Raw genomic sequence first — 20,080 nt, 5'->3', positions numbered from 1 at the left:
TAAGATGAGACCAAAATGGAGCTCTTTGTCATCAACTCAACTCGCCGTGTTTGGAGGAGGAATGCTGCCTATGACCCCAAGAACACCATCCCCACCGTCAAACATGGAGGTGGAAACATTATGCTTTGGGGGTGTTTTTCTGCTAAGGGGACAGGACAACTTCACCGCAGCAAATGGACTATGGATGGGGCCATGTACCGTCAAATCTTGGGTGAGAACCTCCTTCCCTTAGCCAGGGCATTGAAATGGGTCGTGAGTGGCTCTGGGTGAGTCTCTCTGGGTGAGTGGCACTGGGTGAGTCTCTCTGGGTGAGTCTCTCTGGGTGAGTCTCTCTGGGTGAGTCTCTCTGAGTGAGTGGCACTGGGTGAGTCTCTCTGGGTGAGTCTCTCTGAGTGAGTTTCTCTGGGTGAGTCTCTCTGGGTGAATCTCTCTGGGTGAGTCTCTCTGAGTGAGTGGCTCTGGGTGAGTCTCTCTGGGTGAGTCTCTCTGAGTGAGTCTCTCTGGGTGAGTCTCTCTGGGTGAATCTCTCTGGGTGAGTCTCTCTGAGTGAGTGGCACTGGGTGAGTCTCTCTGGGTGAGTCTCTCTGAGTGAGTCTCTCTGGGTGAGTCTCTCTGGGTGAATCTCTCTGGGTGAGTCTCTCTGAGTGAGTGGCTCTGGGTGAGTCTCTCTGGGTGAGTCTCTCTGAGTGAGTCTCTCTGGGTGAGTCTCTCTGGGTGAGTCTCTCTGGCTCCACTTGTCCCATGCCCGTGCCCTTCGTGTCTCCATGTATCTCTGTCTTCTGATGTCTCCCCGTGTCCCTCGCACCATCGAGTCGCTCCCGGTGTCCCTCCCGAGCACCCTGGTGTCGAAGACCGACAGGCATTGGTTGAACTGCCCCTGGCCATGCCGCCGCGTCTCCTCATCCTGGCCTCCTCCACCTCATCACGACCTCCTCCACCTCATCAGTCACTTCCACCTCATCACGGCCTCCTCCACCTCATCACGACCTCCTCCACCTCATCACAGTCACTTCCACCTCATCACGGCATCCTCCACCTCATCACGACCTCCTCCACCTCATCACAGTCACTTCCACCTCATCACGGCATCCTCCACCTCATCACGACCTCCTCCACCTCATCACAGTCACTTCCACCTCATCACGGCATCCTCCACCTCATCACCTCCTCCACCTCATCACAGTCACTTCCACCTCATCACGGCATCCTCCACCTCATCACGACCTCCTCCACCTCATCACAGTCACTTCCACCTCATCACGGCATCCTCCACCTCATCACGACCTCCTCCACCTCATCACAGTCACTTCCACCTCATCACGGCATCCTCCACCTCATCACGACCTCCTCCACCTCATCACAGTCACTTCCACCTCATCACGGCATCCTCCACCTCATCACGACCACCTACACCTCATCACAGTCACTTCCCCATCCTCTAACACTCGCAATGGATTCCATCAATCCGACTCCTTTCGCCGCTCGAGGATCGCGATATCGATTTTGAGTCGTCGAAATCGATTCGCGCCACTCGCCAAGACGCGTGCCGTGTGCACTGCGCGATTCACAAACCCGCGGATGTGTTTAGCGAATCGCGATTCCGATCCAGAATTGATCCAGAATCGACTCTGTCACTTGAGTGGGCTCCCTTCGTTGGCGCGCCGTCTCATTCGTTACCCGCCACTCACTGCCACTGTTGGTGGGGGGGGGGTCACCGCTAATTGCTGCGCTCGTTGTTGTCAACTACCCACCCAGCCTGGTCAACAACTCCCCGCCAGGTGGACAACTCCCCTCCTGGTGAGTGAGGCGGCCATGGCGGCGGCGTCGTCGTCGTCGTCCCGGCCGAGGCGCGGGGCGCTGCTGAGGCCGCTGGGCGCGGGGGCCGCGGGCGACGTGGAGGTGCCGCGCAGCGGCGTCACCCGCATCGGTCGCGGCCCTCTACTCGGGGTGAGACACGGCGAGAGGGACACGGCGAGAGGGACACGGGGAGAGGGGAGAGGGACACGGCGAGAGGGACACGGGGAGAGGGACACGGGGAGATGGGAGAGGGAGCAGAGGGACACGGGGAGAGGGGAGAGGGACACGGGGAGAGGGGAGTGGGACACGGGGAGAGGGGAGTGGGACACGGGGAGAGGAGGGACACGGGGAGAGGGACACGGGGAGGGACACGGGAGATGGGAGAGGGAGCAGAGGGACACGGGGAGAGGGACACGGGGAGAGGGGAGAGGGACACGGCGAGAGGGGAGATGGAGCAGAGGGACACGGGGAGAGGGGAGAGGGACACGGGGAGAGGGACACGGGGAGAGGGACACGGGGAGATGGGAGAGGGAGCAGAGGGACACGGGGAGAGGGACACGGGGAGAGGGGAGAGGGACACGGCGAGAGGGGAGATGGAGCAGAGGGACACGGGGAGAGGGGAGAGGGACACGGGGAGAGGGAGCAGAAGGACACGGGGAGAGGGGAGAGGGACACGGGGAGAGGGACACGGAGAGAGGGACACGGGGAGAGGGAGCAGAGGGACACGGGGAGAGGAGAGAGTGACACGGGGAGAGGGACACGGGGAGAGGAGAGAGGGACACGGGGAGATGGGAGAGGGAGCAGAGGGACACGGGGAGAGGAGAGAGGGACACGGGGAGAGGGACACGGGGAGAGGGGAGAGGGACACGGGGAGATGGGAGAGGGAGCAGAGGGACACGGGGAGAGGGACACGGGGAGAGGGGAGAGGGACACGGCGAGAGGGGAGATGGAGCAGAGGGACACGGGGACACGGGGAGAGGGACACGGGGAGAGGGGAGAGGGACACGGGGAGATGGGAGAGGGAGCAGAGGGACACGGGGAGAGGGACACGGGGAGAGGGGAGAGGGACACGGCGAGAGGGGAGATGGAGCAGAGGGACACGGGGACACGGGGAGAGGGACACGGGGAGAGGAGAGAGGGACACGGGGAGAGGGACACGGGGAGAGGAGAGAGGGAGCAGAGGGACACGGGATTGGGCTGCGCGCCTCAAGTTCCTCCGCATGGGAACTGTGGCCCCTTTCTGAACCCACCCACGAATCCCACTTGGGTCGCCCTATTCACCCGCTCCTGATTACTTTGTATTGAATCAACAGCTTGTCTAAAGCGCATGAAGCTGCCCACGTGGTTTTTTACAAGGGCCACTCGCCCACGGTATTTGCGCTGCTGGATGAAGGTCTCACCGAGTTGCCACGATCCAGCGAGCACATTCATAGTTTTAAAGTTATTTGTTTATCTTTCCTGTTGTGTGTTTCTATTGTTTGTTGTTGTAACGTTCTGACCTGCCCCGACTTGACATGTGTGAAAACATATATTTATAGCTCATCGGGTTCCTTCAGTATAAATCAATATTTTGATGAAACATCCTGACATTGAGCTAGTGTCACGGCGCTCATCTCCACTTCTTATCGGCGCGTTTCGTCTGTGGAAGCTGTTCCAGCACCACTATCGACCTGTCCAGCCAACGTGCTACTCAAATTGCCTCAGATGTCCGTGTTTAACGTCTCTGACTTGCGTGCTACGCGTTGCTCTTCCTGTAGGGGTCATCGCAAGCACGTGAACTAAGCTAATTATATTTTACCAGGTAAGGCCAAATGAGCTATGTAGCTCTTTATCAGAAGCGACCTGGCCACAAATGATCACTCAACGCACAGTGGCTAACATCACGTGGAAATGTATAGCAGACAAATACTCTAAACGCATGTGTCATACCTGTGAACCCCTTATCAGTGCCTACCTTATTATCACAGACCAATTCAAACCGTATTGGTGACCCCGTGCCCTTATACATCTCAACATAATCCAGTAAAGTCCCATTGCAAGAGAAAAACACAAACAAAAGAAAAATATTTATTTTGCTCCTATTGAAACGGTTGTACGTCATATGTACCTGAAAACTCTATTTCCCTGTACAAGAATATGGATAAACTGTATGAGTTGACAGGTATGATGTTTTTAAATGTGGAGAGGAAAACCGGAGGACCTGGAGAAAAATCCACGTGTCAGGCCACGATTGCTGACGCCACTTTTCAGCATTAGTTCGAGTTAACGTGTTTTTTTTTTGTGTTTCTGATGTTCATTCTCGCACAAGGGTCGGAAATGTGTGGAGCCGCATGCGGCTCTTTAAGGGCTGCTTTGTGGCGTCATTTGCTAGGGACCACCGTCTCGTTTTCACCACACAGTGCATTGCGGCTCTTGAAATTTGCCGAATTCGATTTTTTGTTAGTTTTGTTGCTGACCCCTGTTCTGGCAGGTGATATTATACAGTGATCGAGCACGTTAATCTTTAATTCTAGATTTGAAGCTTTCGTGACTGCAAGGATTCATACTCTTAGGTTTTTTCGGTAAAGTCACGTAGGTAAAATTTTTTATTAATAAAAGTAGAATAAAACACATTAAAAAAATAAAAAAAATTCACGACGTTTCGGAAGCAACACAAGCCTCCGTCTTCAGGTGGAACCGTCACAGCCACGACAGCTGTATCAAGTAAATGAGAGATCACAAGAAATACTGCCCCGTATATATAATGGCTGAGGGGGGAAGGACCAGGAACGGCACACTTTTTTATTAAGCCTCACCTTACCATATTAATAAAAAAAGTGTGCCGTTCCTGGCCCTTCCCCCCTCAACCATTATATATACGGGGTAATATTTCTTGTGATCTCTCATTTACTTGATACAGCTGTCGTGGCTGTGACGGTTCCACCTGAAGACGGAGACTTGTGTTGCTTCCGAAACATCGTGAATTTTTTTCATTTGTTTTATTTTACTTTTATTAATTTAAAATTTTTACCTACGTGACTTTACCGAAAAAACCTAAGAGTACGTTAATCTTTGAGCACAATGCTGTGTTGCTTTTCATGATGAGGTTTCGTTTTACAAAAGCACCCCATCAACCCAAACTCGCTGTCCACCAATTCATAATTGATGTTTGTGTCGGATCGCGGAAGTAAAATGTGTGTCTTATACCCTCCATCACCCGACACAGCCAATTAATAAAGTCAAGAGAACAAACGTGCCAATCATTGTATTACAGCTGCAGCACACAGGTGTGGAAGAGCAATTTACAACATGTGACAAATGTTTTGGCATGTTTGCTCATGTGACAACTTTAGTCATTGGCTGTTTCTGGTGGAGGAGGGTGTACAACGCATTTTACTTTTGCTATCTGACCCAAACATCAACCATTAAATTATTAGTCGTCAAAGCCTACTGCGTGTTAAATTCACAGTCCACTCGTGATGCCTTTGCACAGTCTTTGGTTCAACTTTCTCTGTCTAAATTACTTCTGGAGCTACATTTTGCCAACAGAAAAAACTTCTCATCGCTTTCTAAAAAGTCCACTCAATAATGACTCCAGCTTGAGCATTCACTTTCTGTTTAATCGTGATTTGCTAGAGTAACATTGCCATTGATTATCTTCCTACAGACCTTGTTAAAGATCATTTTGGTGTAGCTAGAAAGAGATAGTTTAACCGTTTAATAGGCTGGAGAGTTGCTAAGCGATTTAAGGTATTCATAGGAAAGGTTTATTTGGGTTAGATCGCCACCATCCGACATAGCCAATTAGTAAAGTTTGTCGCGTAAGCAAAATGTGCCAATTAGTTAATAGTTCAGCCGACCGGTGTGTTTGGGAGTAAATCCACAACATTTACAATTTGAGTACGACGTTTTACTGGTTATTAAATCCAGCACCGGGCGATTTTCCAGAATAGTACTTTGACGTTTTCGCTAATAATAATAGTTATGTTTTATATTGCATGGTCATGCAAAACTGCATCTCAAAATGCTGTACAAGTCAACAGCAATAAAAATTGCCCTTCGCAAGAGACAGCACACCCTAACCAAGGTCAACTCAGTTAAAGGCCGAGTAAACTAAAAGGTTTTATAAATGGAACTTAAATAGTGGAAGTGACTTAATTTTGTGAATATGGAACGGGAGTGCTTTCCGCACCGTTAGAGCTCCGGACGCGAAGGCGGCAAGTCCCACCCACTTTCTCAGTGAGCTATAACCATGACACACAAAACTTGGGATAATTTTGAGACTGAAAGGTCCAAAACAGTGGTACATTACGAGCATCACATCGTCATACAGGGTGACCCAAATTACATGTTCACATTCGGAAAGAGCAAACCAGATGATACGCCAGGAGGTTGTAAAGTTTCTTCTATTACTGTTTGATGGAACCCCTTATGTCGATCGCACAAAGTGCATACTCCTCTTACTATATTTAATCTTGCTTCGATCTTACAACTTTACAGGTCAAACTTGCACTGGAATTGTGCTATTTATGATAAATAGCTTTTCAGCTGCCACATGCCTGCAATATTTGATCAACTATATATCATCTTCCTGTCGTGAGGTCTTTTGCCACATTGGAAATCAGATAATTTTCCTGTGTAAACTTCCTGTGGTGGAAGCAGGCTGACCATAAATGTATGCATTAACACAATGCGGTGTGAATAAAACAATCCTTGGAGATTGTCATGGAACCGTTTGGCTATGCCTCTGTGTGTTGTGTGTGCAGGTGACGGACAAAAGAGTGTCCAGAGAGCATGGACTGCTAGAGCTGGTTGAGGGCAAGCTGCGATTGAAGCCGGTACATGAGCTCTGTGCGCTACCAATTTCATCATCCTTTTCCGTACTAACGTTTGTCATTTTAAAATAAATCTGCCATGTAAATGCATCGCTTTGCACGATTCCTTACGTGTACAAATCGACAATTTTTTGTTCCAGTATTCTCAAACATGGTGTCGTGTGGTTTTTAGCAGGGTACATCTCATAGAGAGCTTTGATTTCTGCCGGCGGGATAACAAGTACCTCATGAGCTCGGGTCCGTGATGCAGCCAAAGAAGTGCAATTCACTTTTATACGCTTGGCGGGAGACCCGATGCAGGCTAGAGAAGATTAGTTTAGTGCGGGCAAGGTTGGAGAGAAAGAGAAAACAATTATATTTTAGTCTAAAGTGAACATTGAAATATATGATGAAGGATTTGAAAGGATCATACGGAGTGAATTGTGACTTGTTCTACCACTGGTTTACACCCTGTTAGTAGGAAGGACAACAAACATGGGCATCACCAAATTAAATAGCCAGTGCTTATATTGTGATGCCAGGCTATTTTATTGTTGCGTTTGGCAAGTTAAATGCCAATGTCCGAGGTCTGATGACCACAAGAGGGCTGCTGGAGTAGGGAGTTTGTGTACTCCGGCTATTCCATAGGTCACACTGTAGCTTGTCTTTAATTTTCAATTCATGAACGAGATGTGTGCATCGGCCTGTTGATGTTCTGATGCGGTTGGTGGTTGTGGTTGGTGGTTGCACTGGTGTCTTCGAGGAATGTAATAGCCAGGAGGTGCGATGTTTGGAGCCACACGCGCCAAAGCACATGGCTAAAATGCCACTGTGACGATCTAACTTCGTTTTTCCACCCTCCCCTCCTTCCCCCGCAGCTGCACGTGAACCCGTGCTACCACGGCACGCAGGGCTCTACGGCCCTGCGGCCGCTGCCCCAGGGCGAGTGGACGTGGCTGCAGCCGGGGGACCGTCTGGCGCTGCTTGCCGATGCCTTCGTGTACGAGGTCATCTACGTGCCCGAGGACGGTGGCCCCCGTGTTAAGTGTGTAGTTTTTTTTTTTTTAAAGCACCAATTTTTTTTTAATTACTTATATTTATATTGTAATTCAATAACCCAGAGTACAAAGTAGATTCGGATAAGGGGGGGAGGCGGGGGGAAATCAAGCAGAAAACTTGGAACAAAACCTGGAGAGATGCACCCTCAAAATTAGAGACCGACTGGGGGCATCTGGGCTCACTGCCCTACTGCGGTTGGGGTAACAATCAGGAGTTGTCTTCTTGGTTCTTCCCTTCTACGTGACTTTACGTGACTTTACCGAAAGAACCAAGAAGATGAATCCCTGCAGTCACGAAAGCTTTAAATCGAAAAAAATCAGGAGTTGTATTTTTATGGGGGGGGGGGGGGGTGGGGGGGGGCTGGAGGATAATGTAACTAAACAGAACCAGAAATAATATAGCATTAACAAAGTTACTGTAGTATCCAGAGTCCATCCCTTCTCCCCAGGCCCCATTTTCCCAGCTATTCATGCTGGGTTCCAGCAAGAACAGGGACCATATGACCTCGTATTCACTTTCCCCTTTAATGTGTGGCTAAGATGTTCCATTCCTGCCGGGGCGAGGAGAGTTCTGTGCCAGAGTCTTCAGGGATGGGGTGGAGGGTTCATACTTTAAGCCCGAACTGTCAAAAGTAATTTCCTGCTCAAATTAGCATTTTTTATAAGCCCCTGAACCAGTTGTGGAAGTGCCATGTTCCTGTGGCGGGTGCAAATCTATCCATAGGCCAACCATTGTTGCCTTGCCCACAACGTGGGATGGTAGTCTGAGTCAACCACTAAACAAATCTATTAAGCATTGTATCCATAACTAGTTTAATGTATTAAACTTTAAAACAATGTTCTATGTAAAAGTACCGTAGAATTCCTTGGTTATTTAATGCATTCCTTTGACCACAAGGTATAGTCGTGTAAGCAATACACCACTTAAACCCTTACCATGCCAGTCTTCGGGCAGTCGTGGTGGTGAGATGTTTAATAACTGGCCTGGTATACAGGAGGTCACAGGTTCGATCCCGACCCTGATGCCTATATTTTTGGAGTTTGCATCTTCTCCCTGTGGTCACGGGGATTTTTCTCCGGATTCTCTGGTTTTTCCCTCCAAATTTATCAACACGTGTTTAGACTATATGGCTGCTATAAAACTCCACATGATAAACTACTTTGCTAGACTATCATATGTGGCTAGATCGCTTCTGAAAAAGAGCTATATAGCTCAGTGGGCCTCACCTGGTGAAAAAAAATCTTATAGTTTATGGTCCGTTGTGTTTTTCTCCTTTGATGGACAGGGAAAGTGCTCAGGCCGATGATGAAAGTCAGCATGTGGAAGAACAACTTGTGGGCAAGGAAGTGTTTCCTGAGGAAACAAAAGGAGAATGGCTCATCAATTCACCCAAGTTGGAACCTCGTACCAGCCAAGGAGAACAGCAGAGCACTAGCTCGGCCCTGGCAGTGTCACATCGTACTGGGCCTAAGAAAGAAAACGGCACATCCTGCGCTCCTGACACCAGCCAGCACTTCCCACATCCATCAGTACGTTAAAACCTGCAATGCAAAACAGTTCACGTTATTTTAAATATTGCGGTATAACCACAGTGGATACTCCTTAAGATTTAAGTATTTCGCAAACATCGTTTCTCTCGTATGAACTTCAGCATGTGCGATCTTCGCAAAACATGTCAAGGCTAGAATTGGCGTCACTTTTTGTAAACGTTTGCACGGGTTTTACAAGCATGTTGTCAAAGATGATTCACTGGGTGACTCTTCGAGAAACACCTTTTGATGAGATTCAATACATTGATCTGCATCTGTAACAATTGAATGAGCTGCATGGACCGAATGACATCTTGTTTATAACCTGTCTTGTGTATGTCCTTACAAGTGGTGCATTTGCTTGTGAAACGTAAGAATATGCAGATATTCGACAGCTAAAAAGTGGATTCAAAGGAAAAATGTGTTTGTGAGCATTCAAGCTGACATTGTATATTCTCCATGAGCAGCAGGCGGATGCAGCTAGTGGTGAGCAACCGAATATTCAGAGGGAGCGCAAGCTGCCGGCGTGGATGCTGACCGATGATGACGATGTGCAGGAGAAGTCTCCCACCAAGTCCAAGGGTAACGTAACCAGACACGATTCCCACTTTCTGAAAAATATTTATTTGAGAGGTATGATTCATAATTGGTCTCTTTTGGGTTATGTCACGTAAAACTCTTGTGCCGCAAATCAAACGTGGCCAGATGTACGACTGCTTTAGTAGCAGCACCACCACCGGTGTCGTTGTTGGAGAGCAATCTCGCAACGTTTACATGGGCACCGACGTTTCGCTGGAGATCACATCCAGCATCATCAGATTGTTCTCAGGAGCTCCGTTCTCGAGATATGATGATGCTGGATGTAACATCAGGCGAAACGTCGGGACCCGTTTAAACATTGTGAGATCGCTCTCCTAACAACAACAACACTGGCGGTGGTTGCTACTGAAGCAGTGATAGATTTTACACGTTTGATTCATGTGACTGTTATTAACTGGCTGTGTTGGGTGGAGCAGGGTTTACGACACATTTGTACACAACCTAACCCAAAAGAAACTAATTTTAAATAATAATATTAATATTGGTCATTAAAGCACACATAAAATTGGGAGGTATATTTTACCTCATTTCACGCGACGTATTAGTAGCTGCAGTAATTGTTTTCATTCGTAAAAGGTTTTACTTTTCTACGTGGGCCTCGATGTGTGCATTGTATGCATGTCGTTCGGTTGAAATGAAGCGAGGACAAAATAGACATCATTCTGCTGCATGGAGTGGTGGCCGTGCACGGGTTTTTCACTTGTTGTAATGGAGCTGGGTTAATATGAATTCCCGTGAAGCTCTAGCTTCTTTCAGCTGTACAGTCATTTTGATTATACAGGCGTTATAAGGTGTTTCTGTGTATTGTGTAGCGGTTAGCGCACTGGACCCGGAGACCCAAGTTCGATTCCTGCTCACGGCCAACACCAGTGACGAACATCTGAACCAGTCCTGGGCCTCCTCCCCTAAGTTGGTTCAGCCTTAAATGAGTCTCTGGTACGATATGTAAACGTCACCACTGCAGAGACAAAAGCAGCCCGGCGTGGTGCCGGCCCCCCACCACCTTGTGTGCCGTGCCAGCCTTCGTAAGTGCTCGCTAACAGCTCTTGCCCCAATAGTCTATTGAAGGCTATAAAGGGGACATTTGTTTTTGTCTTCTATGCATTGTATCAGGCAATAGGAAACCACTCCTATCTTGTTTCTTGAGTATTGGTGTTCTTTGATCAGAATTTTGACATTTTTATTAAATGTGTTCATACCAAATTAAGCATTTGATTAACATGGTAATGCGATGTCACGTGTACGGGATGCAAGTGTTGCTTTTGAAGCATTGCTTTTGTGGTTTGTTGGAATTCAGGGGGGAAGGGCAAAGGCAGTGCGAAACCACAAGCAGCACATGGCCAAAGAGCTGGGAAGAGGAGGGGACCGGGGAGTGATGATGAGGATGAGGTGGAAATTGGGACTCAGAAAAAAAGAAAGATAACATCAACAAAGGTAAGCAAAATGAAACGTTTTAAATTACATTTATTCTGTAGAGCGGTCGCTCCCGACCCTCCCAAAATATCCTCTGTGCGGTTTTAATTCACTTATATGCGGCTAAGCGGTCGGACGTGGGACAACATTGTATTTGTGTGTGTACGGTGTGCGCTACTCGGCAGGCCGCCGTTTCGTGCGGCGCATTGGTTTTTGGAACTGATCTCCCGCAGAGAGCGGGGAAGCCTCTAACAGTTCCGCAGAGCCCTCAACAGCCTTTTGGACCACCAGTGTTCTGCATGCCACAGGTTGAGAACTACTTCTCTTGGTTGTAGGGTGTGCTACCAGGTGACACACTGGGGATATTGCGTCTCACAATCAGAAGGTTGCATTCACTTAATTATTTTAGTGTCCATATATAATGAGTTACATTTTTGGAGAACGTCTGAATGGGCTGTATGGAGTCTGAATGGGCTGCAAGGAGTCTGCATGAGCTGTCTTCAAAAACGTGGAGGTTCTGCCCCTGGCTCAGAACTCTTCAACAGGATACACGCACCTGGCCTTGCACATTTAAGTGAAAACCCACTTTGATATAAATGAACACGGCAACATAAATCTCAAAGAATGTGTGACTGCATACTTTTCTCATATCCCTCAAAATTATGAAAGACGTGCATTACTACTGCACCGCTGTTATATTTGTAAGAAGAAGATACTGCACCGCTGTTATATTTGTAAGGGTCGAGTCAGGGCACGCTTAGGTTTGGTGGGGATATGGGACTACATCCACAATTTGTGAAGAAAGGTGGCCATAACTGAGCCACGAAGTAGGCGGGCGATTGTAAGGGACCGGAACGGGGAATATTTGGTGGTAAAAGGAGAGGGGCTTCGAGGAACTTCTGGAAGGTTCCAGAAAGTTTTGGCGAGAGGGAAGGTAAATAAGGGCGAGTGCCGGGGTGGGTGTCGGGTGCTGGAAGAGAAGGCTTCCTGTGGGTGAACCTGTGTTGTGGCGTGAGGAACGTCATCCCCAGCGCAGGATTTTCCCATGTAGGGGGGCTCTGTCGTACTCATTAGACAACTGCACATTAACTGTGCGATGTAAATGTGAACTGCAGGTCAAGAAGCAAGAGGAAGATCGGAAAAGCTCTTTTGGAAATGAGGAGCCTGGGAGTTGTGATGATCTGAATGAATTACCTGCAGAAAGTGACTTGGCCAGTGTGAATTCAGCAGGAGACCCAAGGCAGAAGGAAGAGGCAGTCCCCCCAGCACGGGAAGATCAACTTGGTGAGTAGTGGACGTTCCCCCTACATCGACACGTTGTGTAAAAGCCTCTGTCGTGTTCCCAACAGTAAACACGGAACGTGGTGAGAAATGTTTTTAGGAACGGTGTCACAGTTTCTGGGGAACGATGTTGTGTCCATATTTTTTTATCTCTTGTCTGGCATCTCAATCAAATTGATTTCACAGGTACGATTCCTAATTAAACAATCAAGTATGATTTTAGTAACTAATATAGTCAACTATTGATACACATTTTTGTACTTGTAAAGTTTGCTATGTTTAAATTGTGGAAAGCGTGTAATATTTATGTTTGGAACGATCCACATTTATGTAAAATGGGCGTTCAGTGTAGTTCTTTGGCCTGTGTTGTTCATGTCGTTGAGTTCTATTCGGTAGGACTCTTAACAGAGTGTTCAAACTCACAAGGTGAAATTACAATTTAAAATATTATGTTGAGGGTTGGGGTCGATAAAATAGGCATCCACTTTCCTGGAAATCTGAAGCGAAGGTTGTATGGGTAGACAGTTGTCCCCCATAGCAATACTGCTTTTCCAAAACTGGTTTAGAGCCACCAGCAGTGTTGAGCACCATCCACATCCATTGTAAGGGTGATAACGTTGACCTCAATATGAGTTCTCAATATGTTCTGATATGTGTGGATTAAGGGTAAAAATAAAATATCACCATTTAAAACAACCATACGAGAGCAGCTTTTCTTAACACCTTATGAAGCTGGTAATAACCTCCAGTGAAACATCGTATGTAAAATTGTCAAATTTGCTGGTTGTGCTGAAAAGCCAAAACAATTGGCACATTTGTCCACGTGACAACTTGATTTGATTGGCTCTGTTGGCTCGTGGAGGGTTATAGTTACAAAGTTGACACGATACCTACATGATCTAACCCAAAACGATCTAATTATAAATCGTAAAACATATCCATATTGTGCGTTTTATGTATGTATGTCATGGTGTTTTTCAGATGTTCCACAAACGTCATCTGGCCAGTCTGTAAGCTCACAGCGCTCATTGCAGCAGCAGCAGCAGCCTGTGCATCCTGGGGGATCTCAGAGACGTAGTCCCTCACCCGGGGACTCTGGCCGTGGGGAAGGAACCCCTCCCCAGAAGATGCAGCGCACGCCTTGCCTATACGCAGAGAGGTGCTACAGGTGGGTCTCGTTGGAATTTAAGAAATGTATTACACATCTAGGAACACTGCCATAGCGTCATGGTTAGCACACTGGACTTCAGAGGTCTCCAATCCACAGGTCTCCAATTTGGTCCCGTGGTGTGGCAGTTGTAACAATGGTGCAGCTTTATTGCATACCCCCACCTCTGTTCACCCATCAGTATAAACGGGTGCATGCACTGGTAGGTCACACTTGATGAGGTATCAAGAAACAATACAAATGAGAAAATAAGACTGCACAGAAATGTTCCCTTGAAACGAATTGTGGTGCCGAATTGTGCCATTTATCGAATTGCCGACGAGTGAATTGATACACGTCCGGTGTTCACTCTGACAAAGAACTTATAGTTTGAGATGTAAGGCCGTGTGAAATGTGAGGAAGGGGAAGTGGTCTCAAAAGTGAAGTTAGCGACAAGTTTATTCAAAACCCTTGCAAGTTGTCATAGCCAAGAATGCCGTCATGTCTTTTGAATAAATAGCTTTGTTAGTAAGCCTCCAGTTTTAGATATTAGGAGGCACAGGAAGATTGTCTGTGAGCAATGTCAAGATATTGACATTGGGCGTCATGGTGGCTAGGAGATGTTAACTACGTCGCCTGGTATGCAGGAGGTCGTGGGTTCGATCCCGACCCTTACGCCTGCTGCTGTAGATTTGGAGTTTGCATGTTCTCACCGTGGTCGTGTGGATTTATCTCCGGGTCCTTCCAGTTCTTCCCTCCACATTTAGAAACGTGCGTTTAGAGTATTTAGCTGCTCGAGATTTCCACGTGATAAGCCACTTTGTTGAGCTATCATTTGTGACCAGGTCGCTTCTGAAAAAGAGCTACGTAGCTCAGCGGGCATTTCAGTGGTAAAATAATTTTTTTTAGATTATATGCCAAATATAGGATTTGAATGTTAGTTTTCTACATTGTTGACCGTCTTAGTTTAAGTCCGCGCGGTGCCCAGATAATCCCCAACACTGACATTGTTTTGCTGCTGACAGGAAGAACCCATTGCATTTCCAAGAATGCAGCCATCCCGGGGATCTTGATTACGTGGTGGATGATGAAGTGGCAGATACTGACAAGCCCGACTGTCCATATGGCACTTCCTGCTACAGGTGACTCATAGACACACTATCACAGGCATTCATGTCGGTGACTTCGGCATAATGAACCCAAGATGACTCGAAGTGTCTTTGTGTTTCCTTGAGATGGCAAAATTTAATTTTCGTATTATAATATAAGTAGTTAGCGTTATATCAATTTACAATTACTGTTGCATTTTACGGGGCCTTATTCTACAGAGCAGTTATTGCATTTGAAGAGTTTAGCTGTCGAGAGTTGGAAGCCTGTCGAAATTAAATGATAATCAATTACTTTGAGGGAGATTTCAACCGAATGTAGTGTTTTTGTTGAGCCGTGGCCGTTGTGGTGTGAACGCCATTCTAAATCCATTTAGCGCCGCTTTGTATTTCTAATATTTGAGCATGGCTTCGATCAGTTTGCCCGGTTGTGTTGGAGGAGACTAACATGAATATTTTTCCATTGTAGACAGAACCCGCAACACAGGATGGCATTCAACCACACAAATCCCCCAGGTACCCCTTGCTATTCTCATAGAATCATGGCTTACATACATTTTTTCTGCGCTTTAATTGATTGACCTCAATGCATTATTGTAATGGCCCAGGTGTTCTATAAACAGCTCTTGTGAATAAACCTAACCACACGGGCACCAAATATTAACCACCCGGGTATTCCAGAGTCTTGGCCAACCACATGTGGTGGTAGTGTTGCATGTGCTGGTGCGTCGTGTTGAACATCGTCTTTGTGGGGAGTGATAGTGCGGCGCTTAGTGCACTGCGCAATGAACCTGGCAGCCCGAGTTCGATTCCCGCTCATGGCCACCAACACCAGTGACGATTATCTGGACCGGTCCTGGGTCTCCCCTCGGTCGACTCGCTCTCAAATGAGTACCTGGTGCGGTGTGTAAACATCGCCACTGGGGAGATAAAGGCGGCTAGGCGTGGTGTTGGCCACCCACCCCCCTCGTGCTCTGTGCTGGCCTTCATAGGTGCTCGCTAACAACACTTGCCCCAACAGTCTGCTAAGGCTATATGGCGGGGAGGATCTTTGTCTTTGTTTAACATAGGATTCTTTCATGAAGCTGATTGAAGCTTCCCATTGTGGCAGCTTGTAAAGTCCATGTACAAATGTGTGACCACCTTAGCCCATTGGTGTAAAATTTTTGCAATACCTTATTTTAGGGGTCCCCACTTCACCGATATATTCTGTAAAATTTGATGACTCTACGGTTGCCATTGTCTGTAAATAAGCATTGCCAAACTATCATCTTGTCATCGTACATTGTATTCTAAAACGCTGTCCCACGTGCAGTTGCAGGGACCGGGCGATCACAAAGGAGAACTACCAAGAGAGGTAAATGTTGTAGAGTTGTTTGTGGGCACAGTTCAACGCAGTTTATGAATAGAGTTAAATGCTATCCACGCAAATACAGCTCTCAAATACTGTATAACCATAGCAGGTAACATTTATGACGTTGATTAGTATTGGGTGAAGTACGTGTAATTTTGGCGCAAGTTTTTTTTTATGGGGTGTGACGTCACTTAGCTTCTTGTCCTTGCAAACCTCAAGCAGCATTATCCTTCATCCAGAAGTGTAATAAAAAGCGCCGGATTTATTATAAAGAATTATGATTTAATCTGTCAACCACTGCTGGATTCCATCGCTGGGATCACGTGTCCCACGGCCCACCACGAGAGCCAGCGTGGGTTCCCTCATGGACTGCGTGGACCTAGTTCATCAGGGTGACGTCTGAGCCATCACCCGAGACTTGAATCAGAACTCATGCCCATGGTGTGGTGCGCGCTGTTGCGTTGTAGTCGGCTCTCCCTCGCTGTTGATGCCCACTGGCCTATTGGAGCCTCGTCTGCCTTTGGCACAGTTAAGATGGCCCTGTTGTCAGAGCCATTGGCTATTGAAAACCCATCTGCTTCGAGTAGTTGTACTGCACTAGGAGGTATGTTCCCCTATACTTGCTGCTGCCCATTAGTCCTTTGGTTTCCAATTACTTCTGCTCATGATGTAGTCCAGTACCCGGACTAAGATGGGTGGGTTGAGTTTAGGGAGTCCAACCGGCGTAGTTGCCTGTCGGACCGCTTGCTAAACATCCCCACGTGTGACTTGCAGCGAACGATGAAGACAGCGGCGATGACGGCGAAGACTCCGACCTGGAAGACAGCTTCATTGACGATGACGATTATTCGGAGGGTGAGGAGGGCTCGGAGTGGGATCCAGAGCTCTCGGACGGAGAGGAGGACATTAAAACGCTCAAAAAGGAGGCCAAGCAATTCATTCGCAAGAAAAAAGCGTAGCGACTTTTTTTAAATTTTGTATCAATTGTGTTTCCTCAGATACACAAAGTGGTGGAGATTGTTTGTATTGTTAATTAAAATGTTTTAAATATCTGTTTTAATAAATTTGCTAATTTGATTGGAAGTGCTTTACAATAATTACACATTCAAGCGATTAACAGAATTTAGCGGTGTGTATTTTTAAAGCCACACTTGTATGCTTTTTCTATGGAACATTTGTATGCTTATGTTGCTGAATGTGCCAGAAAATTTTCACTGTCGGTGCTAATCGGACTCTAAACCATGACTTGGGGGTGTTTTAATGACAGCAGAGTTATATTCATATTCTTGGTTCTTTCAGTAAAGTCACGTAGAAGGGAAAACCAATAAAATAATAAAAATATTACACAATAAAATTCTCACGACGTTTCCATTGCAACACAAGCAATCATCAGGTGTGAAAACCACAGCAGTTTAACCTTAGGCCAAGGCTCTGACAAACAAATAAGACATTTAGCCAGTGTTAACCAGTGCTGTGTATGCAAAGCATGCCTCGACCATGTGTGGGCCAGTTCTGAATGGTTACTATCATGAGTCCTTGAGACCAGACCAGCTACTTTCACCTGTCCAGTACCACCTGAAATGGCGTCAATTCAGCGTTTACAATGTATTAATGTGGCCAACAATAATGAAATTGTGGGGTAACCTTTTGGAACGAGTGTGTTATCAAATTCTTCTTTCGTACGGTGTTTGAAAAAAGCAAGAGGCTATACGTTCCACGAGTGGGGTGCGTTCGTTCCACCATGGTGCGTGTGTCAAAACAGCAATCGCGGTGATATTTTTCTGATGGTTTGCACCTCAATGCACAGTTTAGTGGAGTCCCTGATCTTCCATTTATGGAGGAAATACCCTCACAACTTTCCACTGTGGTGTTTTTGGTTGGACACTGATTGAGACTGGGTCCCTACTTCTCTCATGGCTGATGTAGATGCAGAGGAACGACTACAATTGCACATTCAGTTGGCCCAAGCCAGATAACCGCGTCAGGAGCAGCTATGATGTCTCTTTGTATTTGTGGATCGGAGCATTGTGTCCGTTACATGTTGCACGGTCTGTTCTCGTTGACCACAGTTGCACACTACTGGAGAGTTTATTTAATTTCTATTTGTGCAATCAGGTATCCGCATCTGCCATGGTTTGTGCGGATGTGGTTAAGGGGTCCCAATTCTATTGAGCAGAGAAACCAGGGATGTTCCATCATCGGTTCTTCACTTATCACAAGCTCAAGAATCAAAGTCGATTGATTCATCAATGGATCATTGCAGCCCCTACCGCTCACCAACCCGGCACCTCCACACGAAACCCTCACCTGTGCAAAACTGCATTTGTATTAGCCATATAAATACATCGCTTACGATTCAAGGTTTGCCCCTTGAAGTAGTACCAATGTCTGTTCAGGCCCATGAACTACAATCCCCTGGCTATGGCAGGATTACCACGTGGTCTGTATTTTATACCTACTGCACTCATTGTGAGTGTCCAAACGAGATGAGGGTTTTCATATGCACATGCAGCGCCATTTTAAAAATCCACTGCTGGATGAACAAGGCCTCCCGGAGACGCCGCCGCTCGCGTTGCGCGAAGTGGCGATACGTCTGGAGGAGTGCGCGGAAAATGTGATGAAAGGGACGCCACAGAGTTGCCCAAATGTAAGATGTTTTGTGCACTCGTTGATAAGGCGACGTGGAGCTTTCAAGGATTCGTGTCGTGTGCCCAGACTCGGGAGTGCCGAACGGAAGCCGTGTTGACACGTAGGCTTTTGCGACCAATGTTATCCATAAGAGGTTTTTGTTGGGTTAGATCGCGTAAATGTGTCGTTAAACCCACCACCACCCGACACAGCCAATTAGGTGTGTCACGTGAACAAAACATGCCAATTCTTGCATCGTACAAGACACCAGTGTGTCTTGGGAGAGCGTGTTAACCCATAAATTACCCCCCCCCCACCCTGGTCTTCGCATCTGATTGGCTTACAAGTGACATCACATTTATCCCTCTAAGACCGATACAGGTGGAATTTCTCCACAACTCTGGCTATCGCCTGATGATGCTATTTGTAATTACTGGTGAAAGCGTCATTCTCGAATTGTAAATATGGGTTCACTGTCCAACACACCAGTGTGTTGTACTAGTAACGAATTTGCACGTTTGTTTACGTAACAAACCTTACTTATTGGCTGTGTCCGGTTTCATGACACTTGTGTTTATGCAATCTAACCCAAAAACCTCTTCCGCCAGATTTATGGGGGATGTGTCCCCCGTGCCGGCCTAAGTGGCTTGCTTTGCTGTTCTGATGGCATTTCAACGGCAACGTGAAAACATTTTGGGGGTTGACGGCGCACAAATTGTTTTTTTTTCTTTCTTTTAATGGAAAATAACATGCATGACGGTGTTACAACATGAAGCAAAATAACACTGGGGTCTCTAGCTGGACAAAGCAAAATGATTACAGGGTGACGACGTGTACCGACATGAATGCATTAATTGGCTGCATTGGCCATATCCTCAAAAACATTTTGCCTCCTTGTCAATTTGGCCGGGCCCAAGTCACCTCGTGTGTGCTCCCTGCGTTACAAGTGTGCAGTATAACATCTTAATGTGGGTTGGGGACGGTGGAATAAAACGTTCAGTACATTTGTCAAACAACATTGGTTCATGTTTATAATACAGGGATTACTTCTGGTTTTTTTAAGCAGCATTAGTATACACAAAATCTTACGTAGTAATACATTTATATGGAGCAGATGATACGGTAATGCATGGTTAAGGCATTGAGATGGAAATTGAGCTGATGAACGCTGTTGTTTTTTTCTTCATCAGACAGTGAATGACAACATGCTGGTGAACAGTTGTGCCCACCGAAAGACATTAAGTCTCACCTCCATATTTGCAAGGTGCAAAAATGGACATTTGATGGAAGTCAATCGCTGACAACATTCAATGACAACAGGTAGTGGCAGCTGTCGATGCTCTGAGGTTGGACACATTATATGGAGTTAAGCG

The 20,080-nt window shown here is 46.9% G+C and overlaps 2 protein-coding genes across 2 annotated transcripts in view; both read left to right on the top strand.

The window, feature by feature from the left end:
- LOC133359663 (protein S100-A1-like) overlaps positions 1-20,080 on the top strand; it is a 450,535-nt gene that overhangs the window by 118,217 nt on the left and 312,238 nt on the right. The gene's annotated exons all lie outside the window — the stretch shown is intronic.
- Positions 1,616-18,007, top strand: APLF (aprataxin and PNKP like factor). Its single transcript, XM_061578107.1, has 12 exons — positions 1,616-1,947; positions 6,543-6,614; positions 7,469-7,635; positions 8,935-9,178; positions 9,646-9,760; positions 11,076-11,212; positions 12,307-12,475; positions 13,454-13,640; positions 14,645-14,761; positions 15,195-15,241; positions 16,041-16,082; positions 16,854-18,007. The coding sequence occupies exons 1-12, from the start codon at positions 1,813-1,815 to the stop codon at positions 17,036-17,038; spliced, it is 1,617 nt and encodes a 538-aa protein (XP_061434091.1). The 5' UTR covers positions 1,616-1,812; the 3' UTR covers positions 17,039-18,007.

Source organism: Lethenteron reissneri, chromosome 8 (assembly GCF_015708825.2).
Source record: "Lethenteron reissneri isolate LAM-NWPU_2019-01 chromosome 8, ASM1570882v1, whole genome shotgun sequence".
Lineage (NCBI taxonomy): Eukaryota > Metazoa > Chordata > Hyperoartia > Petromyzontiformes > Petromyzontidae > Lethenteron > Lethenteron reissneri.
Note: the sequence above shows the minus strand (reverse complement) of the source record. Positions and strands in the feature narration are given on the sequence as shown.

Bases quoted from the DNA above. Each gene is read 5' to 3' on its own strand.
- APLF (XM_061578107.1), top strand. From the start codon at position 1,813: ATGGCGGCGGCGTCGTCGTCGTCGTCCCGGCCGAGGCGCGGGGCGCTG. The intron at 9,179-9,645 runs GTACGTTAAAAC...CTCCATGAGCAG, and splicing joins AGCACTTCCCACATCCATCA to CAGGCGGATGCAGCTAGTGG. The intron at 14,762-15,194 runs GTGACTCATAGA...TTTCCATTGTAG, and splicing joins TATGGCACTTCCTGCTACAG to ACAGAACCCGCAACACAGGA.